General features: G+C 19.4%; 5 protein-coding genes across 5 annotated transcripts; 2 read left to right on the top strand and 3 right to left on the bottom strand. All coding sequences in view use genetic code 6, as the record gives it.

Moving 5' to 3' along the window:
* Positions 1–582: 582 nt before the first annotated feature.
* TTHERM_01104890 (SEC-C motif protein) lies at positions 583–1,221 on the top strand (the record flags this gene model as incomplete). The annotated part of the gene is made up of 1 exon (XM_001025964.1): positions 583–1,221. One exon carries the CDS (start codon positions 583–585, stop codon positions 1,219–1,221), a length of 639 nt encoding a protein of 212 aa, XP_001025964.1.
* A 331-nt stretch (positions 1,222–1,552) lies between these two features.
* On the top strand, positions 1,553–2,608 carry TTHERM_01104880 (NUDIX hydrolase; the record flags this gene model as incomplete). The annotated part of the gene is made up of 1 exon (XM_001025963.1): positions 1,553–2,608. The coding sequence occupies one exon, from the start codon at positions 1,553–1,555 to the stop codon at positions 2,606–2,608; it is 1,056 nt and encodes a 351-aa protein (XP_001025963.1).
* Positions 2,609–3,463: 855 nt separating this feature from the next.
* Positions 3,464–3,982, bottom strand: TTHERM_01104870 (hypothetical protein; the record flags this gene model as incomplete). The annotated part of the gene is made up of 1 exon (XM_001025962.1): positions 3,464–3,982. The coding sequence occupies one exon, from the start codon at positions 3,980–3,982 to the stop codon at positions 3,464–3,466; it is 519 nt and encodes a 172-aa protein (XP_001025962.1).
* A 4,984-nt stretch (positions 3,983–8,966) lies between these two features.
* TTHERM_01104860 (hypothetical protein) lies at positions 8,967–9,605 on the bottom strand (the record flags this gene model as incomplete). Its single annotated transcript, XM_001025961.2, has 1 exon — positions 8,967–9,605. One exon carries the CDS (start codon positions 9,603–9,605, stop codon positions 8,967–8,969), a length of 639 nt encoding a protein of 212 aa, XP_001025961.2.
* Positions 9,606–11,870: 2,265 nt separating this feature from the next.
* On the bottom strand, positions 11,871–12,455 carry TTHERM_01104850 (hypothetical protein; the record flags this gene model as incomplete). Its single annotated transcript, XM_001025960.1, has 1 exon — positions 11,871–12,455. One exon carries the CDS (start codon positions 12,453–12,455, stop codon positions 11,871–11,873), a length of 585 nt encoding a protein of 194 aa, XP_001025960.1.
* Between the last annotated feature and the right edge of the window lie 938 nt (positions 12,456–13,393).

Below are 13,393 nucleotides of genomic sequence, written 5' to 3'. Positions count from 1 at the left end.
AAAATATTTCAAAATATCAAAAACAAACATATAAAAGGATTAATTTTTTTAATTATTAAAATTTTTGTTTATTGCTTTTAAACATTTTTATAAATATCTTATTTAATTTTTGCTTTATTTTGTTTATCATTACATTGTCAATTTCTAGGATTCATTCTGAGTTAAAATCCTTCATTAATAGCAAAAGATAACCTCATTGAAATATCTATTCAATTATTTTTATGTTCAAAATAATATTTTTTTAAATTTAGTTTATTGATTTTTTCTTGCTTTTAATTTTTAAAAAATACATTTTAGAAAAATTAATTTTTTCTAGCTTAAAAAAAATAAAATTTGTTAAGAAACTAGAAAACACCCTCTTAAAACATATTAAACAATAAGTATTTAGACAATTTTTAATTATTTTAAATTTTAATAAATTATAAAAATATAATTTAAGTTTTAATCTATTATAAAATTAATTAATAATAATGAGTACTAAAAAAAGTATAATTTATTCTTTTCAAAAATATCTAGCTGCTATAATTTTTTAATTCAATAAATTTTTAGAGTTAAATATAGATTAAAATAAAGTAAGTATCAATGAGTGAAAATAAAGCAAATTAGTTAGAGAAAGACTATGGAATAGAATTAGTTGACTCAAGTGAAATATAGCTCAAAAAAAAATATGATAACTATAAATATAAGAAATTAGCATTTCATGAAAGGATTTTGACATTTAGATTTTGGAAATACATTATTTTCATATTTTTATGGCTTATATCTCTCAAACTGATTGAGAAATATACAGGATTTGGTTCAATGTTTCTTATCGCATCAATATTAGTTTTGATTTTTACAAATTTAAGTCATAAAGAGAGAAAAGAAGGAGAACTAAGTGCTTACAGTATCTTTAATGAAGGAGCTAAAAGAATTTTAGGTGATAATCCTGAACAGTTCATGGCTTAATTTGGTATTAACAGAAATAGAGATGATTAAAACGGCGAAGAAGAAATTAAAAAGAATAAAAAAGTTGTAGATTTATAGATTCCTAAGGATAGTAAAGAGTGGATGAAGTAAATTTCTAAAATGGGTAATAAACCTTGCTATTGTGGTTCTGATAAGAAATATAAAAAATGCTGTTATTATAGAGAGCTTAGACAGTAATAAGAGTCTTAAGATTATAAAAAAAGATAACAAGACCAATAGTACAAAGAAGCTATTTACAGCGACGAGGATTGATTGAGTTTTAAAAAAATAATTTTATTTGTTTATATGAAAAATTTCTTTTATAAAGAATAAATATATTCTATTACTTTTATGAGCGAATATTAAAGGAATATTTGTATATCAATATGATAATTAGCATATTTATATATATATATTTAGTTATTATGTGTGAATGTGTATATATGTTTGATCAGAATCAAATTTCATTTAATTAATAGTAAAGTTAGTAATCTAATTTGTCTATCTTGTGAATATATTCGAAATAGTTAAGCTATAATTAATATTTCATAAATTAAGAGCTAATTTTTTTTTGTATTCAGATAGATATTTAGGGAAGCTATTTATGTAACCATAACCTCAAAAAACGGGTTTGTCTGCTTTGATAAACGGACTGTAATAGAGTAGTAGCAATTAAAATCTGAGTATTTTTTAGACCTTATCATAAGATAATGAGCATTACAACCAGAATTTAAGTGACAAAAATATTAACGCATAGAATTAATAGGATTCAAACAATGAAGATGATGAAGAAGAAGCAAAAAGTTCATCTTAATAAAATAGCAAATCCATATTATTCAAGCCAATAAAAAAAAAACATAAGGATTTTAAAAACAAAAACTAAATGAACAATTTTAATTCTGAATCTCAAAAATAAAATGTGATTTAAGATAAGATTACAGGAGCAGGAGTATTACTTTGGGAGAAATTCTCACTTTCAGAAGAAGAATATATGTTAAAGAAAGAAATTTTAAAACAAGAAGCAGTTCAAAAAGAAGGATACACAATTCTTCTATTCGGATAAAAAGAGAAAAAAGGAAAATTTAAAGATTAGATACTGTACACAGATCCTGGTGGAAAAATAGACAATAATGAAAGTAGCCAAAAGATTGCAAGTAGAGAATTATTTGAAGAGAGTTGTGGAACATTTTAAATTGATGAGCAGTATTTTGACATAAAAAAAAGCTTTAGAATGGGAGGAAGCTATATACTATACAATTTAAATCTGGAATCTATTGGAGAAAAGAAAATCGATTTATAAAAATTCAACAAAAACTATGATATTTTATAAAGTAATGAATAAACACCTGTATTTTGGCTTGAAAGCTTAGCAATTACTAGAATATTTGCAGATGAGTTAAAAAAAATAGATCTATATGAAAACTTTCACATTATAAATCTAACAGATGCATATGGGAAAGAAATATAAATAGGTAGAAGATGCATTGCTATTCTTAGAGCTCTTACTAAATCTCCTAATGTTTATAATTTTTAAAAAAGTCAATTATTGATCAATAGCAAAGTTTAACTTTATTTAGAAGAAAATAATGACGAAAATTTGTTACAAATATATCCTTGGTTGAAAGATACTTTAACATATAAATCAAAACAGCTTAATTGATTTTATTACTTTGTAAAAATAATTACGAGAAAAATTTATAAAAATAAACCATAATTTAAAATATATTTTAATTAAAAACTCAAGTGGTTTAAATGCAGGAAGAATAATTAACACTTCACTAAATAAAATATAATGAATATTGTTAAAACTAAATGAAAAAATTTAATTTACTCAAATCTAAATTAATATAAGTATTTTTTTGTCTCTATGCTCACTGATTTATTTAAGTTATATTTTTTGATAATATAAAATGAGAATTTTTATTTTTTACTTAGATCTTGCATGTTCTGGCATATATTTAATTTTAAAATTAAGATTCACTTGATAATAAAATTATTGTATAAAAAAAAAGTCAATTTAATATGAATTTTTATGTGGCAATCCATAAAAAGCTAAGATTTAAAATTAAATTTCTAGAATGAAATAAGCTTAAAAAATAATTACATTTTTAAGGTGATTTTTAATGGATAATATTAGTTTGTTTTTAGGTTTTTTTAATTTAAATTGATTAACGTAGATAGAAGAAAAAATTAAGTCAGATTACGAAATTTGAATAGTTATATCTCAGATATTTACCTGAAATTTTCAAATTCTTATACTTTTTTATACATATATACAGAATTAAACTTAAATATTTGCATTATTTTTATATAACAATAAATAAATTTGTTTTTAGAAATATAATAATAATATTGAGTAAAAATTTATTAAAATTTAAAGAATTGATTTTGATAAACCAAATCTTTAAGCATTTATTTGGATAGAATGTTTATTTTATCTTATATTGTTTAAAATTATTGAAATTTAGAGGATTTTAGTTTTTTTAACAGAAAAACAAATTATTTAGGTTTTTTTTCATTCATCGACTCTGAACTAGCTTTTTTTGTTTTTTTTATATGTTACAATGTGATTTGAATAATCAGGATTAGAGCAGCATAGTTTCAAAAAATCTATATAAATTAAATGAGTTTCTTTTTATAAGACTTTACTTTCTTAGAGCCATTTCTCTGCTTCGAATGTCAAGTAAAACTCAAAAGCTTTTCCATACTTATCGTGTTAAATCAGCTTATGTAAAGAGTTGTTATTATATGAGTATGATTTTACATAATTTTTAGCCATTTTACGAGCTTGATTTGGTTACATTCCTTTCTATGCAAAATCTGTTAGAAGATCATTTTCTTTTGTGTCTAACAAGTAGGCAAAGAAAGCTTTGATGATATTCTTGCTAATATTATTTTTAGAAATATTCTCAAATTTCTATATGAGATCACTCATTTCATATCCTTCTTCTTGCATTTAAGAGCTCTCTGAAAAGTCAGACTCCAGTTAGCAAAATTTTTTAGTTTCTAAATTTTACTACATTTGATTGCTCATTAAGTTAATTTCAGAACTATAATTGGAGTTACAAGTATAAATATCTCACAATATTTTTGTATAGGATGTTAAGTATTATTAATATTGTAATAGGAATTTTAAATTTAACCTTTTTACTAATTTATAATAAAATGGATTATTATTGTCTGAGTTAATGTTGGCTAATTCGATTGGAATAATTTATTTAAATTAATTAGCTCAGTAGTTTTTATATATTTTATTGATTGTTTGTTGCTAATATTTATTAGTAATTACTTTTTAGTTTTTAATTAATTGTGCATTAATTTATTTATAATATTTTTGCTTATGAATCTTCTTTTTGAAAACTCCTAAAATAAGTTAAATTGAAAATATGGTATCTAATATGAAAGTAATTATAAATACATCTCGATCTAAAACTCAAATTTATAAAAATTTACAGTAATATATGAGAAATCTATAAGGCAAAAATGATTTTCAACTACGCTATCGAATTTTTTTTTACCAATTTTTGCAGTATCTAAATAAGATTTTTTGTTTACAATACCATTTAAGTTCAACTAATATTTGATGAATTTAAAAAATGCAATTTAATAAGTGAAGAAATATAATTGAAAATAAATAGATAGAATTAATGTTTACTTACATTTTTTTAAATGTTTAAAATACTTACTTCTAAGTAAAAATTATTATGCTTAAAAAACAAAATTTATATTATTAAAAAGAAATATTAATAAATATACGTTTCCTATAAATAAATGTAAATAAAGGCCTTTTAATTTGCATATTTATTATTTATATAGTGTAAAATTAGAGTCTTCATTGAGAGTAAATCAACGCAAATGTAGATTCCGATAATTAAAGAATTCATTGCTTATTAATTAAAAATTTATAAGTGTAAATAATATTAGATTATAAGTCGATGAAATAGTAATCTATTTCAAGTAATTAATTTGATTAAAATATTGATAAGAATTTAAAGGATTAATTTACTAGATGATTTTAATATTAAATATTCATAGAAAAGTCCAACAAGCAAACATACTTGAAAAAAGAAACGTTCAAATTACAGGAATTTAGAATATTTTCAGAATTTTATGTCAACTACTAGAAATTTTAAACCCTGCATTTATATATTTATTGATTATAGATATTATCACCAATTTTGTTAAGTATTTAAATAAATTATTTTTATCACATAAAAAAGTAATAATATTAATATTAATGGGGTAGGTATGTTATTAAATTTGAATTGAATGCTCAAAACTTAACACATATATACTTTTCAAAAAAAAAAAAGGCTCAAAAACCCAGTATTGGAACAGATTCATAATATAACTAAGTATATAAAATATGCAATTCTTATTATTAATCTGCCAATTTTAATATTAGTGGTGCCAAGATGAACTCAAAAGAACATGTTTTATGAGTTACCATATTATTATGTTACCAATTTACACTTTAATTTGTACTTAAAAATTTCTTAAAAAAAACCGCATTTTTCAAAATAGATAGAGGAGAAGATTAATTATCATAATAGATTTTTTTAAAATTCAAGAAAAAAATTTAACTATATTTATTTGATTACATAAAAAACAGAAATAGAAGATTACTTTGATAATTCAAAGTAATAATATTAAAATTATTATCAATCAATATTAATCAAAATTTAAATAAAATTAAAATATCTAGAGTATTTAAATAACCTATTTATCAATTAAAATAATCGCATTATAATGAAATAAGATATTGATAAATTACAAAAATTAAGTAAATAGATGGCTATTTGAAGGTCAATAGATTAGATTAAATGGATAATGAATTTAGTTCAAAAACAATAGATGTTTATTTATGATAAAAAATAATGTATACATATCTATTTTTGAAATTTTTTTTTGCAAGAAATTTCATAGTAATTAATATGGTTTTAATTGGATTTCTTAAATTAAAAATTTAAAAAGTAAAAAATTATTAATTAATTAATTAATTAACTTAATAAAAATTATGCAAAATTGTATTTAAGTTTAATAATTATTGTTTCAAACTAACAAAATGGTAAATTAATTTAATATTTCAATAAATTATAAATAAGTAAACCAACAAATTATTTTTAATCTTGCTTAAAATTTTAATATATCAATTTAGTTCAGGTTTACATAATACTTTTAAATAGCTTACACACTATTTTAAGGCCAAATTTTATAGCAATTAATATGGTTTTCATTGGTTTTCTTAAATTAAAAATTTAAAAAGTAAAAAATTATTAATTAATTAATTAACTTAATAAAAATTATGCAAAATTGTATTTAAGTTTAATAATTATTGTTTCAAACAAACAAAATGGTAAATTAATTTAATATTTCAATAAATTATAAATAAATAAACCAACAAATTATTTTTTATCTTGCTTAAAATTTTAATATATCAATTTAGTTCAGGTTTACAAAATACTTTTAAATAACTTACACACTATTTTAAGGCCAAATTTTATAATAAATGTGAATTAACTATAAAAATATTAATAAATTAAAATTTGCTAAGCTATTAACATTAACTAGTAAATTATAAAATATAAATAGGAAGGTATTGTTACATAAATATATATAGATGATTTAACAAATAATAAATAATTAAAAATATTTGATCGTTATAATCTATTTATAGATGAATTAATTTATTCATATTTTATCATCGAATTTACTCTTCTTAGGTTATTTATATTTGAATAAGCTATTTAAATAGCAATTGTTAGCACAAGATAATTTAAAAAAATTATGTAAATAAGATGTTTATCTTTTTACTAATTTTTAGTTTTATTAATCCGATTTTATGTTTCAAAAGTTAAGTAAAATTCGAAAATTTTACTGTAAATAAGATGTAAAATTAATTTTTAAAGATAACTGTTGTCATTGTTATACTTTTAACAAAAACATTTTGCCTTTTTAATGGGCCTTGTGATATAGTTGAAGTTCCATTTTCAGCAAATATAATATTTATACTTTTTTTGTTTAATTGAAATCCAAAGAAATCTTTAATATATTTTTACTTGTATTATTCATTGCAATACTATCAAAATTATTTAATAAATTTTCCAATTCATACTTTTTGAAAAGGTTTAAGATATTTCAGATTCCTAATTTTACATAATGTATCATTATTACTGCTATATTAAGTCGTTTAAGTATTACGTAAATTCATTTATATATTTTTAAGAAAACTTTAATTATTAATCTTATAGAAACTAATCCTTATTTTTGCAATTGTTTAGCATCCTACTTCTCTTATTTCTATGATTATTTCACGTGGATTCTGTTTTAGCTTTCAAAGTATTTATTTTAAATATATTTTTATTTTTTTAATTTTATGATGAATGATGTAAGCTTTTAAATTCAAAAACAATTAAACTAAAATCAGGTTATAAAAATATATATATTGGATAGGTTTTCTATCTTTTACCTAAATTCCTTATTATTTAGATTAGTTATTATAATATAGTTTCAAATTTTTGCTTTTTTCTTCATACTTTTCAAAAAAAATGAATAAAATAGTTATTACAGCATTTTTGCTATTAAATTTTACTTAAGAAATAAATCAACAACTATTAGATAAAACTAGTTAGCATATTTCTTTTAAAAAATATTAATATTTGGCTGATGTTTTCTAAATTATTTTGAAATCACTATACAAAAAATATGGAAAGGGTAAAATCATTAAAGGATAGATTAAATACTATTAAATTCTTATAATATAATTTAATAATACGTATATTTGAAGTTAATTATAATTTTAATTAGGTCACAATAAAATATTATAGTTATTTAAATATTTTTAAAAACCTTATTGCGGATTTTGTAAAAAATGAAGAAATAGTAAAAAAACGAAAAAAAATGTGTATAATTTAATGAATTTCTTATTTTTTGACTTATAAGTTAATTAAAAAAGGAAAATTACACTGTCTTTAAATTCTATTATTTTAATCTTCTGTTTCTTCTGTCATAAAAACTCTATTTTTATATTATTATTAATAATTCTAATAAAATCTGTTAGCCTTACAATTTTCTTAATTATGTTACTAATTCTTTAAAAAGTGAGTAAACAGTAAGGACATATTTTATTATTAAAGATAAAACAAAATGAACAGAATTTAGTAATCAAAAAGCCATCAAGAAATTTAATATGTTAATATCTAAAATAAGGAAATTTTACTTCATTTCTATTTTTTTAAATTTATTTTAAATTTGATGATTCTTTGTTAATCTTAGAAAATTATTTATCAAAATATAGATTTAAAGTATTTAAGATTTTTCTTACTTGTATATATTTACATAAATTTATAAACATATTTGTATAACTTGAAAAATATTTTTATGAGAATTAATAAGTATAATGTAAAATTTTTCAAAATAGTCAAATAATTGGTCTAAAAATTTAATTATTATAGCCTTTGCAATGACTGCCTCCTTAAAAAATTGTTGATTGATGCAAAGCAAATTTAGACATATATTTTATATATAAAATAGAAAGTAAAAATAATTATGCTCAATTTTAAATAGTTTATTTAATGTAAAAAATATGTAAATACTTAATAGTATATATATTCAGATATTTTTGACCTTAATAAACTACCAAATCCTCACAAATTATATTTATTTTTATATTGAGAAAACCTCTCAAAACTCTAATAAGTAACAAAAAATCAACCTTTGATCTTCAAGTTGCAAGGTTTTATAGTAAATTATAATTAAATATTTTATTTTTTATATGAGAAATGAAAAATTAATTTTAGATTTAATAGAGTTCATTTATTTTTGTTTAAAATGAAGGATTTTGAACTAGAGAAAGTTTATATTGTTTATAAATTATTATATTGATTTTTTCAATTATCTTCATAATAAAAGTTATTCAGTAAATTTGTTTTATTAGTATGTTTAGTTACTATTCTCTTTGTAAATTTTTAATAGATAGTGAATCATTAATTTTTAATTTAAGTCAAGATTTATCAGAATCATTCATTTAATTTGATCTTTTTGTTATTTTTGTATGAAATAATATGATTCGAGTATTTAGGATTTGAACAAAGAAGTTTTAAAAAATCAATATAAATTAAATGAATTTCTTTTTACTAAACTTTACTATTCATTAACCATTTTTATGCCTCAAAAGTCAAATAAAATTCAAAAGCTTTTCCATATTTTGGATGTTAAATCAGCTTAAGAAGTGATTTATTATTAAAAATATAGCTTTAAATAAAACTTTTAGCCATTTTACGAGCATGAGTTGGCAAGACTCCTTTATACACAAAATCTGTGAGTAAATCATTTTTTTTTATATCTATTAAATAGTTAAAAAAAGCTTTAATAATATTCTTACTGATATTATTTTTTGAAATTTTATCGAATTTTTATACAAGATCACTCATTTCAAATCCTTCTTCTTGCAATTAAAGATTCCCTGAAAAAGAAAATTCTGATTCGCAAATGTCTTTGCTTTCAATATTTTATTTTTCATTTTTAATTAAGCTCATAGATAGATCTCTTTCCTATTCAGATCTAGTTAATTTTGTTGAAGCCATATTAACATTTTATCCGCAAAGATACTCTTTGCATTAATTTTAGAAAAGCTCATACTACTAGAAGTTTATCATATATGATCAAATTATTTTATTTCTGTATTAATTAAATTAATTATAAATAATATTCTTATTTTAATCCACAAAAGGTATTTCTTTTACTTTTTCCAATAAATTATGGTACACCTATTATTTTTTACAGGCTGAATCTCATTTTATAACTAATTTTTACATATTTATTCAATGATAAATGATTTTCTTTTTCTATTTAAAAGTTAATGAGCTATGAGTTAGCTCTAAAATATGAAAGACTAATCTGTAGCTTTTCCAAATATTTAAACTTATTTATTTGATATTGAATTTATTGATTTTATGTTTTTTTATCCTTTACATATAAACAAAAATTCGTCATTCTTGAAAATAAATATTACCAAATTTTATTAATTAAAATGAAATAAATTGCGAAGACATTTTCCATATGTTTATGGCAAATAGCAAGACATAATAATTTTGAGTTAGATTTTTTTAAAATTAAAATTAAGATTAGTATTTTAATTTTTAGTAGTTAATATCATCTTAAAGTAATTTTCTGGTTATTAAAAAAAAAGGAGAAAGATTAATTCATTAAAATACTATCAACATATTCTAAAATTTAATTAAATATAAAGATTTTTTTGATTTTTTTCTTTGATGTTTAATTGATAGTAACTTACTTTCAAGTTAGACAATAATGCATGACAAAATATTTTTTTAATTTAAAAGAGTAATTCAATAAGTATTTATCATTTGTGCTTAAAAAGCAAGTAACTAACCAACATCAAAACTTAATTATTAAAAATCACTTATTTATATTGAATAAAAGGTAGATATTTAAAAGGTAAAATTTTAGATAAAATATCTAATATCTGCTATAATATTAACTTCAATAGCATTTTATCTATCTTAAACAGTAATTAATTATTATGTACCAATTTTTAATTATCTTTCTTAGTTAATGTTTCTTTGTAAAATTAATTATTATTCATATAAATAGTGTAATTAATAGTAAAAATTTAAGTAAGTAAAATATGAGTAAAGAAATTTAAATGAAAAGTAGAACCATAGCTCCTATTATTTTCTATTAATACTGTAAATTTAATTAAAATACTTAAGAAACCATATCAATATTTAATTAGGATATTATATTATGAAGAAGTATTATTTAATCTTTTATATATGTAAGTTAAATAAAATAAGAGACCTTTTAATATATAATTAACACTCATACCTTTTTAATTAATCTAATTTTTCTACCAATTGATTCAAGTATTTCTATTAGTAAAGCTCTAAAAAGAATTAAATTTTGAGTAAAAGTAAATATTGGAAAATACTAATTTATTTTAAAATATTTTTATTTATACTTTATTATTTTTGGACCTTGTGTATTATTTTATAATTAGAATTCGAAATGATTAGTATTAAGCTACATCATAATTTTGCTTCAAATTGTGTTTATTAATCCAACGATATAAATAAAGTATATTTTCCATATTTCTTCTTTCCTTCATACCTTCCTACCTTACATTATTTTACATCTTTATATTTACAATAAGAAATTCACAAGTATTTAAGGCTTAAAAAAATACAATTAAATTTATTAATTTATTAACTGTTAATGAATAACAAAGATAAAATTTACCATAAAATTTAACTTAATCAGAGAAAATTTATTTATTCAAGTTGATAGAAGAATAACTTTATTTTATCAGATGATGATGATGATGATGATGATGATGATTTGGTTTAAATGAATCTGAAAGTGAATATTTAAACAATGAATTTATTCTTGATTAATTTCTGCATTTTTAATTAAATTAAACATTTTTTAAAACTATGTCAATCTATTATCCATAAAATACTTTTCATTTAAAAAAAATTGAATTTGTAATTTTTTGAAATAATAAAGTAAAGAAACAATTTATTTTTAACCATTATCTTTTTCAATTCATCACAAAAATAATAAAGAAAAAAAGTATGAATTTAAAAATGCCTTTTATAGCTATTAATTTTTTTTTATTTTATCACATTTTAATAATTAATTTAAATCAGTCAATATGGTATAATTGTAAGTCAAAACTTATTCTTTATACATTTTATATAAAAATCAATATATTTTAATGTTACTATTTAATTTTCTTGAATATAATTTTTATTAATTTTTTTTAGTCGAAAGATTGAAGTAATTAATTTTAATAAATTAATTTTTATTATAATAACTATTTAATAAATATTTTTTTGTTTTGATTTATTTAGTACTTAAGGTAAATTGAGTCTAAAGAATATAAGTTATATTCAATTTTTTCAAGATCTATCATTAAACATAAATTTTCTATGTTTATTATATTTAGTAAGATTTTTTAAGTATGAAGTATTAGCGCAACATAATTTCAAAAAATTTATATAAATAAGGTGCTTATCTTTTTATTAAACTTTACTTTCATTCAGCCATTACTAAGCTTCAAACGTTAGATAAAACTCCAAAATCTTTCCATATAAAGGATGCAAAATTAATTTTTAAAGATGATTATTGTTGTAATTATACTTTTAACTAAAATTTTTAATCTTTTTAAGAGCTTGTTATAATGTAAATGATCCTCCATTGTATGCAAACTCCAAGATGGAATTTATATTGTTTTTATCTGTTAAAAATGCAAAGAAAGCTTTTATAATATTTTTGCTTATATTATTTTTAGTAATACTATCAAAAGAATTTATGAGATTCTCCATTTCTTGTTCTTCTTCACTAAATTGAATTGTTTCAGAAACTTCTGAGTCTATGTTTTTAAATTAGGATTGTTACATAAACATAGTTAAATTTTCTTAGGATTCATAAATTGACTCTTGATTTTAATCTAAATTGTTTTAGCAATTTAAAAATGATTCCATATCACTAATTTTAATTTTTATCAATTATATTATTGTTTTTATTTTATTAATGTTAGATTTCGTTTATTTTTAGTTAATATTATTTATTATTTATTTCAAGTTAATGTTATTTTATTTTAAACAACGAGTGCTATGGTTTTTTTCCACCAATTAAATCCTCATAATTTTTCATAGATTTAAATTTATTTATTTCTAAACAAGCTAAAATCATTTTAATAAGTAAATAAAAATAAAAGCCATTTTATAAATATTTTGAATATTCTCTTTTTAAATAGATAAATGTGATAATTCATTTATTCATCCCTATATAAAAAAAAAGTTAAAAATATTCGATTCAAGCTTTTTTAAAACTAATCAAAATAAAAGTTATTTCCTTTTGATGTTAGCAGGTTTAAAAATTTTACTGTTTATGACTTGATTGAATTACACTATAATAATATTTAATCTTGATTATATTAATATGGGATATTATTTGTAGTTCTAAAAAGGCATGAAATAATTAATTAATTCATTAAAAATCGCCTCAAAAATTTTTTCAATCTTAATATCACTATTCTCTATTCTGTTAAAATCTAAATTAATATAAATTTATAATCATTTTCTGTAAATAATCTCTGATTTTATAGCTCAAAAAAATGCTTTAATATCCTGAATTCAGATTCAGTAAATTGATGATGATTTACTTCTTAAATTTAAAAAAGTAACAGCCTAGTAATTGATAAAATATGTTTAGTTTACATATTTATTAATTAAAATAGAATTAGTATCTATAAATTTTATTATATTTTTTAAACATCATTTTTTAGATTTCAAATTTTCTATTATTTTTGGTTGAAAAAATTTACAATTTAGAGTTTATTTATTTTAAAAGATGATTGTTTGTGTAATCTTATTAAAATAACGATAATCTTTTTTACACATTACAAATTTTTTCAAGC

This window comes from Tetrahymena thermophila, assembly GCF_000189635.1.
Source record: "Tetrahymena thermophila SB210 genomic scaffold scf_8254092, whole genome shotgun sequence".
In the NCBI taxonomy this organism is placed as follows: domain Eukaryota; phylum Ciliophora; class Oligohymenophorea; order Hymenostomatida; family Tetrahymenidae; genus Tetrahymena; species Tetrahymena thermophila.
Note: the sequence above shows the minus strand (reverse complement) of the source record. Positions and strands in the feature narration are given on the sequence as shown.